This window comes from Muntiacus reevesi, chromosome 4 (assembly GCF_963930625.1).
Source record: "Muntiacus reevesi chromosome 4, mMunRee1.1, whole genome shotgun sequence".
NCBI classification, from domain to species: domain Eukaryota; kingdom Metazoa; phylum Chordata; class Mammalia; order Artiodactyla; family Cervidae; genus Muntiacus; species Muntiacus reevesi.
The window spans coordinates 100,578,226-100,603,362 of record NC_089252.1 but is presented as its reverse complement, the minus strand read 5'-3'; the positions used below and the strand labels follow the sequence as shown (position 1 = coordinate 100,603,362).

Genomic DNA, 25,137 nt, shown 5'->3' with positions numbered 1-25,137 from the left:
AAGGGTTTCCCTGGTGGCTCAGGCGGTAAAAGCATCTGCTGCAATGCGGGAGACCCAGGTTTGATCCCTGGGTTGGGACGATCCCCTGGAAAAGGAAAGAATGTAAAGGGGTCCTGAGACCAAAAAAAAGTTTGAGATCCACTGTTTTACAACAAAGTACAAATATCTCTGAGAGTTAGAACATTTTACATAAAATAAACCCATACTATCAAAATATAATACAGTGAGAGTTCCCAGAGCTCAGTGTCCAGGACATGGCAGGTGCTCAACATATAACTGTTATATTAATAAACTGTACAACAGTGATAATATTCACATTTATGAGTGTTGTGATAACTGAATGAGATAAGGGATGCTTGTGTTTGATTATATACTATCATTGTTCATAATTATTTACTGTCTCTTTCTCACATAGGAGGTATATAACCCCTGTTCCGCTGACTCTAGACACGGCCATATAACTTTCATTGGCCAATGGACATAAGTAGAAACGACATGAGCCATATATATTTGAGCAGAAGCTTTAAATTAGATTGTGTAGTTCTGCTCAGGTTCCTGCATTTCTAACTTTGCCTCAAGAACAGCTGTTCCAGACAGGAGCTGTTTGTTCAATCCAGGCTCTGGAATAAGAAGACACCCAGCTGACTTCTAGCTAAATCAGAGCTGCAGCTCACCTGTAGGTCTAAGGCAATGTGAGATAGAAATATATGAAATTGGTATTAACCACCTTACCAAACCTGGCAAATACAATATGAAACAAACCTAACATATTATAGATGTTCAATAAACCAAACCATTCTAATTAGTGCTACTGTTTAGCAAGAGAAGCATTAAAGAAATGTGGCTTAGTCCTTGAGTGACTGAGTCTTCCCTGATTAACTAAGACTATACAGTACTATTTAGGTAGCTTCAAAATTCCTGGTAAATGAAATATATCAGCTAGGATAATCATGGCATCAAAGCAGATTTGACTCTAATAAAAATTCTAGCCACTATTCACTCCTAAATATGCCCAGAAGCACTCAGGAATATCTGTAGAGGTAACTGGCAGGCAACTGTGGAAAAAAGGAGGTTCTAAAGTGACTACTAAGGGTCTATACCCAATAGTGCAGTAGGTCTATCAGTCCATCTGCCCTACCCAGGCCCTGTTCTTAGGGAATGGGCTCCAGCTTACAGCCTCTGAAGATAAAAACAAAGATGAAGCAGTTGGATGAAACCCAAAGACTGGTTAAGGACCAATCCTGATTGTTCTTTCAAATTTCTGAACTGGGAGATAAACAGACTGAACCTGGTATGGCAGTGATGGGTACTGGGATTATAAGGTCACAGAAGGATGTACTAGCAGCTCTATTTCCTCATGTGCACAACAAGCAATCAGAAAAGCTGCTTTGTAGCATGAAACGCAAACTTACAAACAGAATGAGAGACAACAGGGTAGCTGCCAAGGAGAGAGAGAGAGAAGCCGCTGACAACTATCACCTCCCAAAAGGGCTATATCAGCTTTTGCTGTTGGGTTCCACATGATCTCTCCATGTTTTTCCAAAACCTGTCTTTTTGTTTGACATAACTTAAATAGACTTCTGTCCCTAACAATGAAATAACCCTTCAAAGAAGTAGTTGTTTTGCCATTATTTGTTACAACCTTGCTAATCCTGACCCAAACATGGAATCTGACTTATTCCTGGTGATTAATTTTAGAGGGCAAGGTGGGGGAGAGGGGTAGAAATCTGAATTACATTAACAGAATTAATTTCCTGCAACTTAAGAGTCCAAAGTAACTATATAAACAATGTCACTTTTTAAAACTATCAGAAATCATGCTTATAAAATCACATTATATCTTGACCTTTTTCCAACATGAGCACTAAAAAGCAGCAATGATACTAAGAAAAGATGGCAGAAAGTCAGAAGTTGTGAATTTTACTTTTGGCTTTGCCTCTAACTTCTAACATGGCTCAGACAGTGAAGAATCGGCCTGCAATGCAGAAGACTTGAGTTTGATCCCTCGGTCAGGAAGATCCCCTGGAGAAGGGAATTGCTACCCACTACAGTATTCTTGCTTGGAGAATTCCATGGACAGAGGAGCTCAGTGGGCTACAGTCCATGGGGTTGCAAAGAGTCACACAACTAAGTGACTAACATGTTCACTTTGCCTCTAAAAACCTTGGATCCTGACGAACATTCCCTTTTTTGGGGTCTCAGGTTTTTTTCTATTAAAAATAGGGAGTTAGAATTGCTAATTATTAGAGAAAATGCAAATCAAAACCACAATGAGGTACCAGCTTCACACTGGTCAGAAGAGCCATCATTATTAAGTCTACAGTAAGTGCTGGAGAGAGTGTGGAGGAAAGAGAACCCTCCTACACTGCTGGTGGGAATGTAAACTGGTGCAGCCACTATGGAAAATAGTATGGTGATTCCTCAAAAAAAAAAAAAAAAAAAAGAACTGCCATACGATCCAGCAATTCCACTCCTGGGCATATAACCAGACAAAACCATTATGTAATTTGAAAAGATACATGCACCCCTATGTTCACTGCAGCAATACTTACAATGCCAAGACATGAAAGCAACCTAGAAGTCCAACAACAGATGAATGGATGAAGAAGATAACGGTGTACACACACACACACACACACACACACACTAGAATACTGCTCAGCTATTAAAAAAGCATGAAATAATGCCATCTGCAGCAGCATGGATGGACCTAGAGATTATCATACTAAAAGAAGTAAGTCAGAAAGAGAAAAACAAATACATATAACGTCACTTATATGAGGAATCTAAAACAAGACACAAATGAACTTATCTATGAAACAGAAATAGATTCACAGACATAGAGAACAGATTTGTGGTTTCCAACTGGGTGGGGGAGAGATGGATTGGGAGTTTGAGATGAGCAATGAAAACAATCATATATGTATAACTGAATCACTTTGCTGTATAGAAACTAACACAATACTGTAAATCAACTATATTCCAATAAAATAAATTTAGAAAAACAGGGAGCTAGATAAGATTTGCAGATTCTCTGTAATAACAGAAACTTGAGCCACTAACATGTTTTAAATGTTTTACACTAAAACATCAATTTTTAAAATACAGTGATTTTGCACTTTACAAATCCCTGTTTATGCTATATCAAGAGTCTTATTTGGCTTTAAACAATGATGAGATATTTTATTTCCCACCTTATAAATCAATTTTAACCTTAGAAAAAAATGGCATGGTAATATCTATGTGTATCAAACAGAACAGCTGTTCTTATTTACTGCTAACAAATGCAACCAACCTCCAACTATACATAGCACTGTCATTGTTTGAAACAGCTTATTGTAACAGCTTTTTAAGTATGAAATAGATATAAAATGCAAGATCACTAGTCTGTTCCAATAAAAAAGGGAAGACCCTAGTCTTCCCTTTAGTTTTAATTAAAGCTCTTTGGGAGTTCTATTATGGGCTTATAGTTTTCATCTATGTGCCAAATGTGGTGTTCCTTAGCTTTAGTCCAGTCTTGAAAATATTTATTTGCCTAACTTCTAGTCACATAAACATGTTGAGAAAGTTCAAAAGAATGTACTTCTCCTTCCCTAATTTCTCTCGCCTTTTTTCCTTCTTGAAATAGTTACCATCCTGCTAGGAGAGCTGTTTCTAGGAGAAACACACTTTACAGTTGGCAGGGTAAATAAAAGGCTCCAAAGATAAAGCTGCTTCCCCATCTCTTTTCAGAGATGAGTACCATGGAAATTTCACATGGACTGGAGACATGCCCAACTTGTCACAAAATGTTTCAGAAGAGAAATTTAAAAATTAAATATCCCTGCATCCGTGTCTAACTTTAGAGATATAAAAGTATAAATTAATATTTACTGAACAATTACCATTTGGCACTACCAAGTTAAATTCTCATAATTCCTCAATTAACAGGTATAAATACAATCCTCAGCTGTCCAGGTGAGGCTGTAACACACACACGAGCCTAGTAACCTGCCCAGGTCGTCACACTGACACATGGCACAGCCACTGACACTCAGGCCCACAATCTGACCCATCACAGGGCCTTTCACTTTTGTCCTGACAGTGGATAAGGCAATCATCTAACTGTACAGTGCTTTAACAAATGTATGACCTTTTATGACAATTTTATAGAGAATTTTACAGAGGAATGACACTTCCAAATATTTCTATATGTGCAATTTTTTCTTGCTAACATCTTATTTAGCTTTCAGCATGCATCCAGATTATCTACAGAGTAATATAAAATAATTTAGGAAATGACAATGAACCAAACTAAGAACCAAGAGGATAAGATTTCTCAAAGAACATTTATTTAACAGATAAAGACTCTGGCATCTGATTTATATACCTATCACATATGTTATCTAAAATTTCCATATAAAATCTATTTTAAGGCATGCAAATTTAATATATGATGAAAGTCAGTACGCTAAGTATCTTTAAGTGCTCTCTTTACTAATGCATGTAACAAAATATACTGATTATGCAAGCACATTTAATTGGATATAATTAAAAATAATGAGATTTAAATACTGATGATTTTAAAAAGAAAAAGACAGAAGTTGGAATTAGCCATGAGATGCATTCAAAATGTTAATAAAACTTACAGTGTCATTACCATTTTAAAATATAATACTAGTAGTTTAAAAAAGAGCAACCACTGGCCATTTTTGACCAGTTCTAAACACAGTTTAGAGATATAAGTGACAAAAAAAGATTGCATTGGATAATATGAGACTTTCTGCTTGGATAACACCTTTTTTAAACAAATAACTAAAGAGCTATTTAGCAACCACTATTTTCTTCAAAGGAAGGCACCAAAACGACCAAAAAAGACAAGAAAGTAAATGTTCCATAGGAAGAGTTGTGCTTGGTAAATGGACACAATCTCAAAAGCTCTCACCAATGTCATTCTGACCTGAAATTATCAAATTTAGGTATTCTCTCAACTCTGGTGGCTTTAAAGTGGTTGAAGAAGACCAGTGACACGTGAAAAGAACAGGCCTGCAGCTATGAGGCCATATCCATTTTTCTTAAAGTTTCTTTTTTTTTTTTTAAATTTTATTTTATTAGTTGGAGGCCAATTACTTCACATTTCAGTGGGTTTTGTCATACATTGACACGAATCAGCCATAGAGTCTTAAAGTTTCAAAAGAGTCTGCTGTCTCCAATATCACTGAAGAAGGGATGGTAGGAGTAAAATTCAACAGGGTAGAAGAACCTGAAATTTCTATTACATTTCTTTTCTGAACTCTTTGTCTAGCTCACGAATAACAATACAGAAAAAGTGATGTAAGAGTAGCTTTCATTAAATTATCCTGAGGCTAAAGCTTTTTTTTTTTTTTTAGGATGAGTATATTTCAATCTTCCATTTTACTGATACAGAAATTGAAAAGGAAGCTTTGAGATGCATTTGAACCGAAATCTCCCAGTATTTCTTAGGGGAAGAAAAAAAAAAATCTAGTATCACTGATTAGCTCTGGCAATTTTAAGAAGAACATTCACATTACCATTTACTAAAGAGGAAACTGAGACAGAATTTAAGTGTCTAGCCATAAAACTAGAGGATAGAGCAAAAAGGACAAGACAAAAACTCTGGAATGGGTATCATAAATACTAGGCTGCACTGGATTCTACGTTAAAAGTCATTAAACTCTACTTAAGACACAATTTTCAAACTCAGAAAACTCCAATGAAGACATCACAAAGGATCAGCTAAAATTTCTAAGGACTACGGACACTTTTAAGGATCTTCCTTTTTTTTTTTTTAGGAATTTATTTTATTAGCTTCCAAATGAAAGTAGTACTTCAGCTAGCTAAGAGCTCAACACATGAAAACTTCTGGCAGTAATATTCCCGAGGATCTGCAAGCTAAGAATCTCAACTTCTTCAAGATAGCACATGATGCTCCCACCACCTATAAAAGTGTTTTCATCCTGTATATTGAAAAAACACTGGTTGAGCTGAGTGAAAATTTAAAAAGTAATGTCAATTCACTAGAGGCATTAACAGTACAAAATATCTCTCAGAATTCATCCAAATAATGACAAAATCAGGATAGACAAAGGAATTAATGCAGCTCAACAATATTCAGTAAACTGAATGTAATTCTTATTCAAAATGCAATATTCCAAAATCATTTAGTGTGATTGGCAGCATCAAATATAGTGAACCGGATTTCTATTTGAAGATGCAGTTGGTTCTCTTCCAAAAACTCAGGTTCTTGGTGCTCCTCCTGTGTACCAGATGTCTGCCCCCAGGCTCTGAAACATCTAACAACCCTCACAGGGGAGTGCTGGCTTCCACTGCCACGATGAAATGTATGGAAAAGACCACAGAGTGAAAAAAATCCTTAAATATCTGTTGTTTATGAAATCATTTAACTTCAGGTCAAAGTGAGACAAAGGTACACTAAAACACTTTGAAAATGAAAACTGCAACTGAGAAATAATCAAGTCGAAATGAGTGGTTTATTTCTAAAAAGACAGGATATTTTCTTTTGTGGGATTATAATGAAAGAGAGAAGTATGTGAGAATTCTGTTAGTTTAATGCTAAATATACTGTGTGCTAACAGAGTAAACACACCATTTACATGCAAAATACAACATGCTTCGGTAATTTCTCATCAGGTTATGAAGCTCTGAAGCCACCTTACCCATAGATACAGGATTTTTGAATAAAATAATTTGTGTATGTTAAAGAAAAAAAAGAGGCCTAGTCATGAACCAAAGTAAAGAAACAATAAAAAAGAAATGAAGTTGCTTCTTAGCTCTCATTTTCTGAGAAAAAAGTATAATATTGTCTTATTTGAGATGTGAAATATTAAGTAAAAAATACCTGAGTAAAATTCTTCCTTTATTTTCAAGTATTTATCTCTTAAAAGGGTAATTACAGAAACACGAACAGCTGAGAATGACTCTAAATAAGATATACAAGTCTAAGCACTTTCATCTTGTTCTAAGACTCAAATTAAATATCCCTGCTACATATGTTTGTATGTATAGTGAGAAAGAAAATTTACAAGTGTGGAGGCATGGTATGGTGGTGCAGAGCACAGGTTCTAGATTTAGATTCTAAGTTTGATTTCTGGCTGTAAGGTTATTGGTTTAAGTCAGTAACCCCTGGTAAATTTCTGAACCTTTCTGGACTTCAGTTTCCTCAATGGTAAAATAGAGGCAATATTTATGGCTATTATACAGGCTTATTTTGGAGATTGAATGAGAACAATCAAAATGCTTAGAACATGCCCAGTATATAATAGTTCAGTCCAATATATAATAGCTCAGTCGTGTCCAACTCTTTGAAACCCCATGGACTGCAGCACGTCAGGCTTTCCTGTCCATCACCAACTCCCAGAGCTTGCTGAAATTCATGTCCATCAGGTCCGTGATGCCATCCAACCATCATATATAACATATATGCTGGATATATTACATTTATAACATGTAATAAAACACCAGTATATATGTGTATAATAAATATTAGCCATTATTAATTTATGTTAATTTTCTTTAATTCTTTTGACAAACCTGTGAGGTAGGAATTATTACTCTCCTTCCATACCTGAGGTAAGTTTAGGAACCTGCCAAAAGTTCCAATGAGGTAAAGCAGAATCTGACTCTGGATCTGTCTAATTCCAAGCCAGTGTTCTTACTTCTACCTAACTCATCACATATTCCCTATGCCTTGCTCTTGTACCACTGTAACATTACAAAGATGTACTTAAATTGCCTTTTAAATGGTTTTTCACCCTCACTACAGACTATATGAGGACATAGATTGGGTCTTCTATAGTCATTCCACTCCTGCCCACTCAAACATATTTCAGAGCTTTTGGGTAAGACTGTATTAGGTGCTAGAATGTCATGGAACTCAAAGACCATCCAAAATGACAGATAATCAAATAAATATACAATTACAAACTGGTACAGTTGTAGTGAAGGAAAGTAGCAAAGTGCTAGAAAACAATGTAAGATTTATTTCTCATTTATTTATATCTCCTAAGACTTATTTTTCATATAGCTGACAGATGGTGAGCTCAGGACAGAACAGTATGGGATGAGCAAGGAGAGGTGAGAGACCAGAGCATATAGGAACTTGAAGGATCTGGGAGTTTGTCCTTAGTACAGTGAAGATTCCAGCTGGTTTTTAGAATGATCACTTCAGTTGCAGCATAGAGATTGGAAAAGGATAAGAAAAGAATCTGGGAAATCCACTCAGATGCTCTATGTAACAGTAGATCAGGGGAAATGTGATGGTGGCTTGGGACTAGGAGGGTAGTGAAGGTGGGAAGAAGTAAACAGATTCAAGGTAGAGTGACATTCCCATGCTTACCCCACCGTATGACATTTAACAGTAATTCAGTAATTTGTTGACTGACTAATCACAAGGGATTCCTCAAGCAGAGCTGTTGTTGACTCTAAAGCATCCACTAACTCACAGATGTAAGACCTTCTCCTGAGCAGTATAATCACCCAGTGAACATGAGATACATAGGAAGATGCTGAAGAAATGAGTATTAAATATATACACCATCTGGCAAGACTTTGCTTGTGAAAAACTCTTGACATGTAAGGGTATCTTTGTGAAACAAAATGCCTCTCCCATTTTGACAATGAAAAAATTTTAGAAGTCAAATCTTTTTGCTATGTGACTTTCCAAACTTGTTAGAGAAATATATTATTTAAAATGGCCTGGAGCTATGTGCTGCCAGAAACACAATAACACTAAGGGTGCTGAAAGAAAGCCCTTTCATTTAAGGAAAATAAAAAGCTGTAGTTAGAAAGACAATCAAAACTCATTACTCTACCTTCTTTCTTGTAAAACATGGGCTTTGTCATTACTTTCTAAAATAGCAAAAATATTTTGACTGTCTATGAGCAACAAATTCAATTGTGGAGTTAATACATTTTCTTATAATCTGGTAATTTCACGAGGTCAGGATAGAGAATGTTTTCCCCATTTTATTTAACAATTCTGACCTTTTGTCCCAGACATTTATTTTGTGAAAACTATAAAACTAAAACCATCTGGAAAATACAAATGTTTGTCCACATGGCTATAAGAACAAGAGACTCTATGATTATAGTCAACCAAATTCACATCTGACCATTAGTTCTATCACCCATGAAAATATTTTCCCATCTTTCAAGTGCATTAATCACATGGTAACAAAGGGGGTGGTCAGGCTTACTTATATCAACTGCTTTCTTGCTAGGACTAAAGTAAACCTAAGATACCTACTACTTTCTCAATAATTAAAGCCCTAATTATTATCAACTTAGTTAAAACAATATATTGCTCAGGCCACAGTGATAAGCTCAAGTGTTTGGGGGCACAAATAAAGCATAAGTTTGCTTAGGAAAAGAGTGCTCATCAGCAGACAACTCTGTCCCAAGGTTCAACCAAGTTTCCTGCACATCTCTGATCAAAAGGCTAACTACCAGAATCCCCACCAGTGCTTCTGAAGAACCTCAGTGTATAGGTGGCAGAGATCAGGAGAGTAAGAGGGCTGGACTGGATTTCTGTGCAAGGAAGCTAACAACCTTAAAAATAAAATATAGTATGCTTACTTCCATTTGGTAGGAAACCGCTTTCCTCTACACTGAATATAAAGCTTTTTATGGTACACTGTACCTTTAGAATGTTTTTAGAATCTTGAAAATGCTTTTACTGCAGAACTAGAAAAAGACACATAAGAGCATCAAATGCTGCTTTGGTCTTGTTACTATTAGAAGGAGTTTAAAGAATCTTGCTGACCATGGCAGATGATAAGAGAAAATCTTAGTTTACTGAGATTTAAAGCTGAATAAAATAAAAACATAAATTGTTCCATCTATTCTTTATCAGTCCAGAAAACAAAACTATGTGTCATTAGCTAAAACTCATATTTTATCAACACATGCATACATTATTAATATTTTATTTCACATAAACAAAGAAATTAATAACCTCAAATTTATATTAATCCCACTTAATTAAGAAAGATCTTCCTTCCCCTTGGTCTGCACCAGTGTAACTAGTACAAAATTAACTTCATTAATAGGAAAAGTCACTTATCTCACCAGGGGAAATAAAAGACTGAAAATAAGACTCTGACCTTGGAAATCTAATAATTACAAGGAAAAGTTAGAAAACATATACCCTAAATATAATGTATAATTGAGTCCCTAAATAATACTTCATTCTATCTGAGTACAGAAATTAAATGTTATTTTCATTCTCAGAATTACATCAGGTTACAGGTTGCTCAACTGAGTAAAATTTGTATATTCTTACTTTTGCTAAAGAACTTATTCATAGCAAGGCCATTTAAAACAAATATATTCCAAGCCATCTACATGCAAGCAGAAAAAATGAATATATCTCAACAAAAGTAAGTAACATTAAGATACTCTACATAGAAAATCCTAAAGATGCTACCAGAAAACTACTAGAGCTCATCAGTGAATTTGGTAAAGCTGCAGGATACAAAAGCAATATACAGAAATCTCTGGCATTTCTATACAATAACAATGAAAAATAAGAAAGAGAAATTAAGGAAATAAACCCATTTAACACCATCTCAAAAAGAATAAAATACCTAGGAACAAACCTACCTAAGGAGACAAAAGACCTGTACTGTGAAAACCATAAAACACTGATGAAAGAAACTGAAGATGACACAGATGGAAAGATATACCATGTTTTGGGGCTGTGTGCTGTGCTCTCTCGTGTCATTCTTGGATTGGAAGAATCAATACTGTCAAGATAACCAAACTACTATGGCAATCTACAGATTCAGTGTAATTTCTATCAACTTACCAATGGCATTTTTTTAAACAGAACTAGAACAGAAAAATTTAAAGTTTGTATGCAACCACAAAAGACCCCTCATAGCTAAAACAACTCTGAGAAAGAAAAATGGAGCTAGAGGAATCAGAATCCTTGACTTCAGACAATACTTCAAAGGTACAGTCATTAAAACAGTATGGCAATGGCACAAAAACAGACATATAGATCAATGGAACAGGATAGAAAGCTCAGAGATAAACCTATACATCTATTCTCAATGAATCTATGAAAAAGGCAAGAATATGGAGAAAAAACAGTCTCTTCAATAAGTGGTTCTGGGAAAACTTTACAGCTACATGTGAAAGAATAAAATTAGAATATTCTCCAACACCAGACACAAAAATAAGCTCAAAATGGATCAAACACATAAATGTAAGGCCTGACACTGTAACACTCTTAGGAGAAAACATACGTAGAACACTCTGACAAAAATCACATCAATATCTTTTTGGATCCACCTCCTAGTATTATGAAAATAAAAACAAAAGTAAACAAATGAGACCTAATTAAACTAAAAGCTTCTACACAGCAAAGGAAGCCATAAACAAAATGAAAAGACAACCCAGAGAATGAGAGAAAATGTTTGCAAAGTGACCAACTAGGGATTAATCTCCAAAATATGCAAACAGTTTATGCAGCTCTACGTCAAAAAAACCCACCCAATCAAAAACTGGACAGAAGATCTAAACAGACATTTTTTCCAAAGAAGACATACAGATGGCCAAAAAGCACAAGAAAAGATGCTCAATATCACTAGTTATCAGAGAAATGCAAATCAAAACTACAATGAGATATCACCTCACATCAGTCAGAGTAGCCATTATCAAAAAGTCTACAAACAATAAACATGGAGAGGGCGTGGAGAAAAGGGAAACCTCCTATCTCTTCAAATCACAGGCTCCTCATTATTAAATTCAGGATCCTTTGATATTTTCTTAAACAGATGAAATTTGTTTTCTTCCCTTAGGGAAATGCCAGACTACAGCATATCCAGAAATACTATTAAATTAGTTTAATTACTTCATGTCGACTTGATAAGTCACTGCTCTTTAACGCAAAACCTGCCAGTTGTAATTAATGACTTCACACTGCTTCAATTGATCAAATGTCTAATACACATAAAACATTGAAAGAAGTTCTATATATCTTACAGCAATTCAGTGGAGAAGTCTTGTCCCAGGGGTATGTAAATCTGAAGTACAAGAAACCTCTGGATCAGTCCAACTAAAATGAAAGGAGGAAAATATACATTTGTATGCCCAAATCATTTATATGTACATAGAAACAAAACAGTCATATGCCATCAATAAGCTGAAGCTTTTATCATTTCAATAATAAACATAACTGCAAGAGCACTACCTTGAGTTACAATCTCACTACAAAAAAAAAAAATGATGAAATCAAATCAAATTCTTAACAACAAACATTGTCTTTTAAAGTCCCATTTGTGGGCTTGGTGAAATCTTTATGGAAATTTATAAAATAATATTTTTTTATTTACTGTTTTTATTAGGTTGCAAGAAAAGTGTACACATTCAATAGACACATATAAAACTGAACTATATATTTTCTCATTAAGGCGGTCATAAAAGCATGTAGCAATTATTCTTACTCACTGACAATTTTAACTGTATTTAACAACTTAATGAAAAATAACAGATCAGAAAAACAGTTCTAATTATGACAACTACAACTGAAGGTTTGATGAGCCATATCTAGTTCACATGGTTTTCAATGTGTCTAAAATGAGATGGATGGATGAACATATTTTCAGTTAAATACCTTTTGTTAATTTAAAATAAATTTAATTAATTTAATGCTCACAAATTAAAAACTTAGAGCTTTTATTCCCCATCACCAGCTTCATCTGAATTAAAAATATCTGGAGAAAGATCTATGACACTTGTGATAACTGAAGTCTACAACTGCTTCAAAAATCAACTGATTTTGTATTACCTCTTTGGACCTGTTCACTTAATTCTTTTCCTCTTAGCTTTTGAACTTTCACTTGATATCTCAATTATGTTGCTTTTAATGAATGTTTTAGTGTCACTTCCTCCTGAAACATGACTTCCAGGAATTTGTTTTTTCCCTAATGTGGAATGTTGCTTAGCAAGTGGAGATGTCTTGATACAGCTGTAAACCTCTCCTACCAATCTAATAGTACAAGTCAATACATGGAGAAAACACTTTAAGGAAGGTAACTGGTCTAACATGAATGCTGCTTTCTATTCACTCCAACTTAGTAGACTTAACAAATTTAAGTATTTTAAAGTGACAATTTATATTTGGTTAGCCTATATATAAAAACGTTCTGTTTAGAATTCTTATGTTAAATTTTTTACAACATTCCTGAAGAACTTAAATAGCTCCTATATTTTACTTCAACTCTAGTTTCTAAGCAATAAGCGTATTTGACCAAATGTGCTTAATATTTTAAAAATTAAACATACACAAGGATAAATTTTACTTAAAATACTAAGCTGCAAAAAGTCATCAGTAGAGGTAATAGTCTCTGATCTTAGAAAATTCTCTAGGAATCAGGTTCTACCACATTTATGGGAAAAGCCAACAAGACAACTAGAGCTCTGGACCACAAAACCAAAATGAAATATCCAAATTAGGTCAACTTAAATAAACAACCGTTAATCAAATTGACTGGCCCTACAGTATTTTTTCCACTGCAGAAAGGCCCCATAAAGAGACCTGAGAGAGCACTGGGATAAATGAAATCTCTCTTTACAAAAGGTCCTAATTTATGTCACAGATCTCACTGAATCAGCAACTGTTCTCTTTCAACACAAAGAGCTACACACATAGGGCATTTTTGTATGAATATTTTTAGATATGAAAGATGTTTGCCCTCAAAAAAAAGAAAGCATTGTAATTCAACTCTCTCACATATAGAAGCCCTAGTTTCCAAAAGGCTTCACTTCTAAGATTAAAAGAAGTACGACAATACCATACGGTAATGATCTGACAAAGAAAAAAGTACTCTAATAACATTTGACAGACACTGATCCTATGTGTCAGAAATGCTAAATAAACTCTGTAGCAACATTTTCTCTTCCAGTGGCCGAGTAAATTTAAACTGACGCTTTGGCCAAGTAAATTTAAACTGACTCTTCATGTCTACATTATATTTAAAATCACTCTAAGCAAAGCTGGAACTATTGTTAGTCAGAAAATGCCCATCAAGTACATAAAATTCATAAAAGTTCACCCTTTTTTACTGAAATATGCAGGTTTCTGCACTTTTATAACATGTTCTCTGCCCGAGACAAAAGCTACCTCTATTTTGAAGAGGTCAGATCCTTTCTTCTTTTGAATATTTTAAGACACATTTATTTAGTAAATAGATTTTTAAACAGTGATTTTACAGTTGTTCCATTACAACAAATCACAGTTGTATACCTCAACATACACTTTGCAAGTGTTACACTGTCCAAAGTGTTGGGACCAAACCACAGTACAGCAATCTTTTATAAGTAACTTGGTAACAGTAACCTGAAGGTATTTCCTGATTCTACTGGAGTCGTGACACAGACAGGACACTAAAATGCACCTTAGCTACTGTAGCACAGAAAAGAGCAAACAATTATGGCTTCATAATCAGTTATTCCACACCCCTTGAGCACATCAGAAAACCTGTTTGGGCCCTTTTACTTTTCATATGTAAAACTGGGTTGATAATTTAGGTTTACCCCTCACAGAATCATTTGTGTAGATCAAATGAGATCTATCACTCAATAAAGATTTATTGAGCATCTACTATGAAAAAGACTCAGTGTTAAAGCTTTTGCAGTGAATAGGACAGACATGCTCTCTGCTCTCTTGGAACTTACATACTAGATTTCATGAAGGAGAAGGTCACATTGCTATGAAAGCTTATATAATCCTGAGTCATTGGGAGGAAGAGAATGATGAGTGAAGGTTTTCTTGTAGAAGTAACAGTGGAGCTGAGTTGGGAAGAACAGCGGAGATTGACTGGGCAAGGAAGATAGGGGCAGAAGAGAGGAAAAAATATTGTATAGAGAGGGAATACTCCATAATGTGATAGAAGAGCCTATAGTAGATTAGATGAACTTAAAGGCCTAAAGGACTGACAGGAGAGATAGAAGGGGAAAAGCAGCAGGGGATATGTCTGGCAAATAGTCAGGGACTCAATTATGTGGGTCTTGAAAGCCTTGTGAAAGATACAGGTCATCCTAAAATCAAAAGGAAGTCACTCATCCATTCATTCATTTATTCAACAAAGATTTACTGAACGTTTACTATGTGCCAGGCACTGGTCTAGGTGAACCGAGTGGACTAAGTTTCTGTGTTGGTAGGTCTTAGTCTCTGGTGATGGCAGAAAAAACAAGAAAAGAATATACTAAATAGCAAGTTCAAGATGATAATTACTATAGGAAAATGGATAGCAGGGTGAAGGAGATTAAGAATGGAGAAGGGATACAAAGCACAGGTTGTAACTTAGGTCTGGGTAAGCACGGGTCCTCACTGAGAAGATGACATTTTATTTTGCAAAGGCTTGAAGAAGGGGAGAGAGTGAGCCATGTAGCTACTCGGAAAAAGAAAGCCCTAGGCAGAGGGTATGGCTTGTGCACAAGTGCTAAGGTACCTGTGGCTGGAAACAGCCAGGAGACCTGTATGGACGGAGGAGAGTGAACAAGGCAAAGTAACAGGAGATAAGATCAGAGTTAAGAGAACATCAGATACTACAGCGCCCTATAGATGTTTGGGTTTTACCCAGAGAGAGAGATGTGGCATTTTCAGCAGAAGAGTGCTTGATTTAAAAGCATCAGTCTGGCTGCTAAACTGACAACGGACTGTAGGGAAGCAAGTCAGAAACAGAGACTAATTAGAAGGCTACTGCAATAATCCACGATAATGGTGGCGTGGACCAGGGTGGCAGCAGGGAAAGTAGCAAGAGGCAGTCAGACTCTAAAACTAATTTAAAGATAGAGCCAACACGATTTTCTTGACGGTTAAAAGAAAAGAAGGAAAAAATTAAGATGATTTAAGAGTTTTTTTGTCTGAACAACTGAAAGACAACTTGCTGACAACTGAGATGGGGCAGTCTGCAGGAGGAGGAAGAAAAATTTCTAAGGTAAAGCTATTCATGTAGAAATGTCAACTAAGCAACTGAATATACAAATCTGGAGTTTGGGACACAAGTCACTGATAAGAATGCAAGCTGGTACACAGCAGAGATGAAATTTAAAGCCATCAGACTAGAGTCTGAAAATAAAGAAGTAAATGTAGTTTAGTGTCAACAAAGTCAAAGACTAAGTCCAGAGGCATTGCCATATTAAGTTGGGTTGGGGAGAAGAGGAAGAACCATGAAAGGAGACAGAAGAAAGACCAGTGAAGTAGGGAAAAGAAAAACAAACAAAAAATCCAGGAGTATGGGCATCCTGGAAGATGAGTGGAGAAAGTACTATATAAATCAAGTAGAGGATGTCAATTTTTGTCAATGCTGCTGCTAAGCTGAGCAAGACGAGCTGAGAACTGGCTACTGGATTCAAGGATAGAAAGAGTACTAGAAACCTTGACAAGAGCACTGTCAATAGAGTAGTAAAGTCAAAGTCACTGAAGGGTTTTAGAAAGAGGAAATCATAAATTTACTTCAAAGAATTATAAAAAGTTAGGGCAGGGGTAGGCTGAGGGGAACCTCATAAAGATGACCTCATCCACCAGAGCAGCTGAAACTTAAGATCAACACACAGCTTCAGGGATGCCAATCCCGAGAGACACACCATTTGATTAAGATGTCACAGGCAGAGAAAAGTATGGTTTCAAACATGAGCCTCAAATAGAAAGTCCCCAGGGAGACCATCCAAATGATAGATATTTACACGTAATAGAGTTTCTTCTCATATGGGCATCTCTGTATAACACATTCCAGCCTCAACAGCAACATGGGCTTCTTTAACTTGCTAATGATCTACAAGTTTCAGTATCAAGGCCAAATGCTTACCATTAGAAATTATAACCTAAATCGTTACAGCTTCTTAGTATGAGACGTTTAACAAAACTACTGAATACTAACTATATATGATACACTAAGTTAGGGGTACAAAGTAGATGATGCAAGAGTTCTGTCATGGAGAAATACACAATCTGATAATCACACCTTCCTTTATTTGATAATATATAGAGTTAAAAAAAACTGACATATTCAGAGATGCTCAAATATAATTCAGAATATTACTATTTAAAATTAAAATTTAAAAATACTGAATTTCATTATTAAAATTCCTTCACAGGTACTTAATACAGTAGGAAATACATATGAAGTGTCTAATGTCAAGTTGACAAAAATAAAGTGGGTTTTTACTCTTAAAATAGGAATACAAAATGGTAATTGAACTTAATTTAGAATCCTTAACTTAAAGTCAAGTCTTTATTCAAAGCATGCCATTAAATTTAAATTTAACCATAACAACTTCACATAGGTCATTTTATAGAAGTAAAAATAATTATAAGTTGCTATTATCAAAAATTCCAAATAATTAAAGGCATTAGTACAGGGCAGACTATATAAACTGCTTCATTTGTTACAGGGCTGCACATGCTACAGAAAAGTCAGATTAATTTTTAATTGCAGGACATTGTACAAGAAATACATTAAAAGATTTTTCTTTCTTCCAATTAAAACTATCATCTTTCCATTTTTAAAAGCAATTATAACATATTAAATGTTTTATTTCTTAAAGAAAAATAGATAAAAGTAGGAAAAGGGAGCTTGTCTTTAATCACTGAGCCTTTGTTAGAGGAGAAATCTTTCTCAGGGCCAAATGAGAAAGGTTACTAGAAGTGATTTGATTTTGTCAAAAACATCATCAAGGGCATAGGTGCTGAAGGCATCACATGGATGTAGAGGTCAACAATAATAAATAAAAAAGAACTAAAATTGTTTAGAGCAAAGTCATGTTCCTGAATATCAGATGTGTTCATTTTAAAGTCAATAGTCTTAAAAAAGACAGTCCATGTTTCCTGTTAAAAAATAATCTACATTTTCAGACATGTTTCTATGGCTTATCTCAGTTCACCTTATTTATCAGTACAAATTTATGGATAAATTAAAAAAAAATCTCTGCTATTAAAAAAATGCAAACTATGAGGAAATCATGGTTTTAAAATGGTAATAAACTAATAACAATTATTTTAACAATGACTATCCCTTCTCTTTGAAGTTGTTTTTTATTTTATTCAGAAAGATACCATTTTAAAATAAATCATCTTCCAACTATAATTTCTATGGCTTGATTTATGTCTTAGAAATCTAAAATATGCATGTGGTAATTTGAAATAGTAGATAAAACACAGAGTCTATAAAAGTTTAGAAAACAGGATTAAAATGAGAAAATCAGATACCAAGACTAGCTCTTTTCATAGTCCATGGTACACAATAAGTATTCAATAAATGTTCTTAATGAAAGAAGCAGCAAATAATGAATGTAAAAAATAACTGATTACCTATATTGGTTAAAACACAATAGATAAATATAGGACAAAGTTAATGAAAATATGGTAAATCATTTTGATAATCTATATTTCTTAAATCATATCAGGGTATGCAGAGCCTAATTTTGTGGCAGAGCATTGAATTTTAACTCCAGTTTGGCCAAAAGTTGGGCTTCTGATCATAAATTTAGGTGATCACTCAGAGTTCTTTCTGCTTTAAGCCACTGTCCCTAATTCCCAGAACAGATAAGAATTGAAATCTATTGTGGGGTTTTTTGTTAAATCACATATTCATATCTTTACTTATTAAATATGAATATTTCTAAACGTATATAAGTTGATATATTACTAAGTAAGCCTTATATAGTACTTCACATATATTTTTCCTCAAAAATTAATTCACTATAAGAACTCATGAGTTTATTTCAAAGTATAGCCTTAACTAGCTGATCTCTTGGGGAGGAATCAACCTTAGTGTGTTCATCCATAAAAGACTTAGTGTCAGGATTAAAAGAGTTTAAAAAAATGAAATGCTTAGAAAGTCATTGGCACACAGTAAGTGCTTAATAAACATCATTAGTATTCTAATGAAATAATCTTATACATATTTTGTAATTTAGAAGGTTAAATAATCTTCTAAATCTTCTTTAAAATAGAATTTAATTTCTAATAAACAATGAAGCAGAATCTCTTTTCAAAAGCCTGGTATAAAGTTACTCTTTAAATTAAAAATCTTATTACTATACATCAACAGATGCCAGTAAAAGCCAAACTTACACGTCTGTTTATGAGACTTAAAAGTTTCACTTTAAGCATCAAATGTTAAGCTTCAATGTTAAAAATCTTACTTACGGATTTGCTTATTCTCCTTTGGTAACTGTATTTTATTTGTTTGGCTGCTGCCTTCCAATACAAACACAAAACTTTTAACTTCTTTATCAAATTCCTGCAGAACAAAATTGAATTACAGTGGTAATTGTGCATTTTATTTCACTTTTATTATAAAATTGAAGTAGCAGGCCCATACAAAAAGCCCCACACTCAAATGACTTAAAAATAGGCCCAGGTCTTAATGATGCTGCTAAGACTTGCTGGGAATTGGAATTTAGAAGCCACACTTAGCTACTTGGCAAATTCTCTTCTATATGAAGACAGTCTTCCTCCAAATAATAAGTTTTCCAACATCAGGGATTCCCAGGTTACTAATTTAGTTTCCAGAGTCCAGGTATCCTTCCCCTTCTATAATCTATGTTTCTGTCTAATAGCACAGACTGAACATCTCTCTCTGGTAACAGTACAATAAACAATCTAAATTATGTTGTATCTAGTCTGGAAGTTCCTTGGTTCAAGCCATGGCTCATATAATCAGTGCCTTATTTTACCGGTCCTCTAACGTGAAGTTCCATACATCATTTACTTACAATCAGTACAAACTAAAGTTTTACAACTAAGGAAGGTCATCTAAAAAACAGAAACAAAACGCACCTGGAAATGAAAAACTTATTATACACGAGAATCCAATTTCTATCAAAGTATTAATGCAAATGGTTATTTTTTAATCTTGAAGCAAATTTCCAATCTTTAAAAACAAAGACTCCTTTTTCCCAAAGAAACCTTTCATAGATCCTCTTCCTTTTGGTACATGTTTTAAAAATACATTGTAACCAATGGTTGCTAAGGATTTAGTAACATTTAAATAAATTTGTATTATATTTATCACAATAACATCTCTCATGTATTTGCAATGAACATAGAGTGCATTATTTATTTCATCTGCACACATGTTGGGCATACACTAAAACCTTTCAACATCTTATCAAAATCTTGAACATGACCATAAACCCTGGTGTAGTCCAGCCCCTGCCCAGTTTTTCTAACTTATCTCTTGCCTTAGACTCTCCTCCACTCTTCATCCTAGCCTCTAGCCTTCCAACAGTTTCTTAAAAATTCCAAGTTCTCTCCAAAGCAAGGACTTTATACCTGCTTTTCTCATTGCCTGAAATGTTTCTCTCTCTACCAGCTCCATCTGGTGCCTAGTTAGCTAGAGATCAAATATTATTTCCTCAGGGGAGCCTTGCCTAACCTTTCTGCTCTATACCCTCACAGCACCAATTTACTTTCTTTCATAGTAAAAGCTATAAAATTTTGAGCAAGTCACTTAACCTTATCATGCCTATAAGATAAGCGTAAGTGTACTTTATGAGATACAAGGTTATTGTACGGACTACATAACATGTAATGTGCTCAATCCTATGGTTGGCAAACAGTAAGCATTCAATTGATAGTAGTTTAAAAAACTATCCATAGAATAAAGTCTCTAGAAAGATATTTTTCTCTCAACTGTACAAGAGAGAAGAGAAAGAGAAAAAGACAGGGAAGGATATGGATTTTTAGGTCTGGTGGCCAGGAGGTTGAGGTAGTTCCTACCGGATGTTATTGGTTTTCCCTATGAAATGGGGGGTGAAGTCTTCTGGTAAATGAGTGAGGAGGGCCTGTCTTGGGTATGGATTGGGGGTGGGGGTAAGGAGTTTATAGTTGGAAACCTGAAAGATACTAGAGAAAGAATCATTTTAGAGACCAGGAGAACAAGATTAAGTTCTTGGGCTGTTCATACTTAATTCACAGCATTATCAACCTGAAAGACTAATAGGTATTTTCTCCAAAGGTATTGTGAAGCACACAGGCAGACACAGGAAAGAGATGTGATCAGGAATTCAGAAACGGCTAGCATTTGCTAGGCAGGCGTGAGGAAAGGAGGAGGAACAGGGCAGTCAAGGTCTTGACTGGGAAGTGACTGAAATTTTGGACCATGGATTTGGGCTGGAGAGAAAAAGAAAGTGAAGACAGACTGAGTGAGTAAGTAGGTAAGTAAATCAATCTAAACACTGAGAAAAAATTGAATGGTCAATGGCCTAATAGTGACAATTAGGTTGAAGAGCAAATAGTGTGAGTAACCAGGCAAGCAACATTAAGAATCGAAGAGTAGACTCAAGGTCTCAGTAATTTCAGAGGCCATGCAGTTTTCGGCAGTAAGTTACAAAGTGTGACAGAGGGAAACAGTGCTGAAGTAGAGTGGAGAAGGTCATTAGAGATGAAGAAATCAAGAAAATGAGAAGCCCAGGGTTTGAAGATTTTCCTCAAAGATACTGAAGTTGCCTAAAACAATGTCAGGACTTGACACCTAGAGAAGGGTTATGAGCTGTGTGCCAAAGTCTTCAATGAGGAGTGGTATCTCAAAGGGTTGAAGCCAGTAGTCATGAAAGGGTTTTGAAGTGAATGAACAGGTAAACCAGTTCTGAAACCTTACCAAGCCCTTTTTGTTATAATCTTTAGTCTCATTTCTTTTCCCGATTTAGCAGGCTTTAATTTTTAACACTTACTTTCCAAATCACAGATGGACTGCCGAGGATCTTCCATTTTGCTCCAGGATTTTTACCCTGGGCACTAAAGATTTCAACAAATGCACCTCCCTAGGGTGAAAAAAAATTTTTTAATTACAGTGAAAAACAATGCTAAGAAGGAGAAAATATTATCTACCACATAGTCTGTAACCACTGTTCTGGGAATCTGTCAGTAAAGTAGATCTGGGAGGAAACATTATCCTTGTTATTATTCCTTTATATCTTGGGTGTATCTAAGCAACAACTGTTCTGATTCAAGTCACCTCAAGTTAATAGTTTAAGAAATTTTTTTTGAAAGCAAACATTAAATAAATTTCAAGCTATACAAACTTTACAATCTCCCAGTGTAAGATTCATTTACTTCATGTATATAGTTCATGCTCACAAAATATTTTATTCAACACACACTAAAGGGTCAAAACTCAACTCTCAGGCAAGGCTAATCAAATTGAATAATTATCTCTTGCTACAAACTTTTTAGTTACACTAACCTGAGTTCCAATACCAGTTCTTCCATTTATTAACTGACCTTCGAGTTACTTAACCTGTTGATTCTCCTGTAAAATGGGTTATCAGATTACATAGGACAGTAAACATAAACTATCACATTCAGTATCTTGCACCGAGCTCATTAGTACCAACAATGATTATTGAAAAAAAGGGCAAACTGAATAGTACTGGGTCAATTAAAAAAAGCTTGAACTTGGAGAGCGAGTGATTCTTATTTTAAGAATTCCTATATGATTTTTTTATATATTTAACACAATTTGGTGATCTACAAAATACGTACAAAAAAAGAGAATTATTTCTATAGACACGCTAAATGTTCTCTACTGTAATCCTGAGAACATGGAGGGACATGATCACATAAAATCATGAAACACATTACTAAATGTCCATAAGCTTTAATTATAAGAGAGACATTATAAATGATTGTCTCTAAGGAAGAGTTTACTGAAAAACTGAAAACCTGAGAGTAAATATGATTTCTTTTATGGCCTGTTAATTTATAAGCGTGCATAAGCAACTGTCTGATTTTCATAGAGTGTTCAGCTTTTAATTTTTCTCAATAATACAAAGATATTTTTGCTTCTGTGTTTTAACTTGAAGCTGAGACATTTAATGTCTTCTTGAGGAAGTGTTATGTGCAAACTGAGGAAAAGAATTACTATAGTGTCTGAAGTCAGGGCATATTTTCTATGAATTTTAAATTTGAGGAAATTATTTTTTTTTAAAGAGAAAAATCCATACACCTGGACAGAAAAATATACCTCCCCCAAGCCCATTCCTTTCTGTTATCGCCTGTTTCCCACAGTGGACACAGGTTTTTATATAACAATATATACTTTACCTATATTAAGTGAAAGAAACTCTCTAAAATTGTTCTAACACATTTAATGGCATCAAACGTAATAGAAGAAAGAGAACTGCGGAACACTCTGAGGAGACTCGTAAGAAGGCAGGTAGTATATGGTGAAAAGCAAACAAGGAAGCGTGGGGACTTCCTTGATGGTCCAGGAGTCTCTGCTACCAATGCAGGGGACACCATTTCTTCCTCAGGTTGGGAAACTAAGCTGTCCCACGGCAACTACTGAGCCTGCGCACTATGGACATTCAGTAATGTGTTTCGTGATTTTATGTGAGCATGTCCCTCCATGCTCTCAGGTTCACAGTAGAGAACATTTAGCATGTCTCTAGAAATAATTCTTTTTTGTACATATAGATCTTCAAATTGTGTTAAATATATAGAAAATCGTACAGGAACTCTTAAAATAAGAATCACTCCCTCTTCAAGTTCTTTTAATTGACCCAGTACTATTCAACTTGCCCCTTTTTTTGGAATAATCATTACTGGTACTAATGAGCTCTGTGCTCACCCAGCCCAGCCAAAACATAAAAGCAACAAAGAGGTGACCAGCAGAGAACTGTTCCAGCACAGGGGCAAATTTGTTCTCAACAGCAGTACTCAGATGGCAGACACATGGAGGTACGGGGTACGGGGAGGAGGGCAGGAGACTGGAGCCAAGGAAGAGCAGGGAGATGCCCAGTGAGATGAGGAAAGCTGGAGAGCTTTGGAAACTATCCAGGGTAGGCAAGGTGACTGAAGAAGAGCCAGAAGCAGTTTCCCTTAGTGTGTACTCTGGACCACCTGCATCTGAGTCAACTGCGGAAAGGTTCTATGAAGATAAATTAACTGCTCCATCCACAGAGATTCTGATTCACTCTATTTGAGGGTGAGGATCAAGAAATTCATTATTTTTACACATACTCTAAATAATCTTAATGTACCGCATGTTTGAGAATCACTAACCCCCAGTTTGGGGGTGGGGGGAGAAAACAGCACATGGCCAAAGTGCTTAAGCTCTTTCTGGGCTTAACTCATTCATGCATTCACTTATATACTCTCTTCTAAATAGCGTCCGAGTTACCAGAGTGCCTCAAAATTGGTAAAACTCAAGGTTGATGGGTCCTGTCCTCAAGTTTCTGGTCTAGCAGGTCTGGTTGAGGGTTTAAGACTGCATTTCAGTCACAAACACAGGCATCCCTACACCTTGAGAAGTACGGAACTGTTGAGTGAACAAAAATCAAATCATATCCCCACACGTCAGTTGCCTTTTTTTTTTTTTTTTTTTTTTGGTGGAGGAGGAGGGTCAAGAGCACTTACCCAGTAATTCCTTCTTACCCCTAAAAAGACGGTATTATTTCGGGATGTGGGGTAGGGAGTGGGGTGGCTGAGAGTTGTCAACAGAACGTGAGCTACCTCACCCGAGAGAAACTAGACAGGATGGACAGCCGTTTCGGGTTACCTGGTACTCATTTTTGAACATTCCCGCAGGGGGCCCAGGGCTTGAGGGGCACGGAGTTCAGGACTTCCAGAAAAATAGCTTGACACAGACGGCTGGAAGTCGGCGGGAGGGCGGGAAGCCCGGTGCCCGACGGCCAAGGAAGAGCTTCGTGCTCCGTCGCGACTCCCAGGCTCTTCTCAGCCCTTAGTCAGCTCCACCTCAGACCCGCGACCCGAACCATCGCGGCGCAGCCTCCAGGGAGCCCGAGTCTGCGAGGGCACTGCTCCCTGGCGGAGCTGCCGGCGGTAGCCGAGACGAAGTGTGTGCGTAACCTACGTGATTGGACGCACAGACGCCGAGCCTCGGACAACCGCCCGCCCGCTAGCCCGGGAAAGGCGGGCGCGTTCCAGCCGCCGTCCCGCCCCCGAATCCTCTCGGAAAAGGGCGGGGCCGAGAAGGACGGACCTTCTGACCGCGCCCATTGGTTCCCAGTAGGCGCCAGCGCGTGGCGCTGTCTGAGCGTCACGCCGAGGGACACGTGACTACGCAATGACGTAGGCGTTGCCCAGGCAACCCAGGGTCTCCAGCGGAAAGGGTGGAACGTCCAACCTGACACCCTCACTCT

General features: G+C 36.1%; 1 protein-coding gene across 3 annotated transcripts in view; it reads right to left on the bottom strand.

Moving 5' to 3' along the window:
• Positions 1-24,858, bottom strand: part of CFAP20DC (CFAP20 domain containing) — a 256,876-nt gene extending 232,018 nt beyond the window's left edge. For 2 of the 3 annotated variants that reach the window (XR_010662983.1, XM_065933366.1), the window contains exons 1-4: positions 24,534-24,857; positions 21,706-21,795; positions 19,178-19,271; positions 12,007-12,079 (exon numbers count right to left, since the gene is read on the bottom strand). Coding sequence is in view for 2 of the 3 variants with exons in the window: in XM_065933366.1 (XP_065789438.1) it covers positions 12,007-12,079; positions 19,178-19,271; positions 21,706-21,795; positions 24,534-24,554 (278 nt within the window). In the remaining variant the exon portion in view is untranslated. Of the gene's footprint in view, positions 1-12,006; positions 12,080-19,177; positions 19,272-21,705; positions 21,796-24,533 lie in introns of all 3 variants that reach the window. The other variant, XM_065933365.1, reaches the window with a different exon arrangement.
• Between the last annotated feature and the right edge of the window lie 279 nt (positions 24,859-25,137).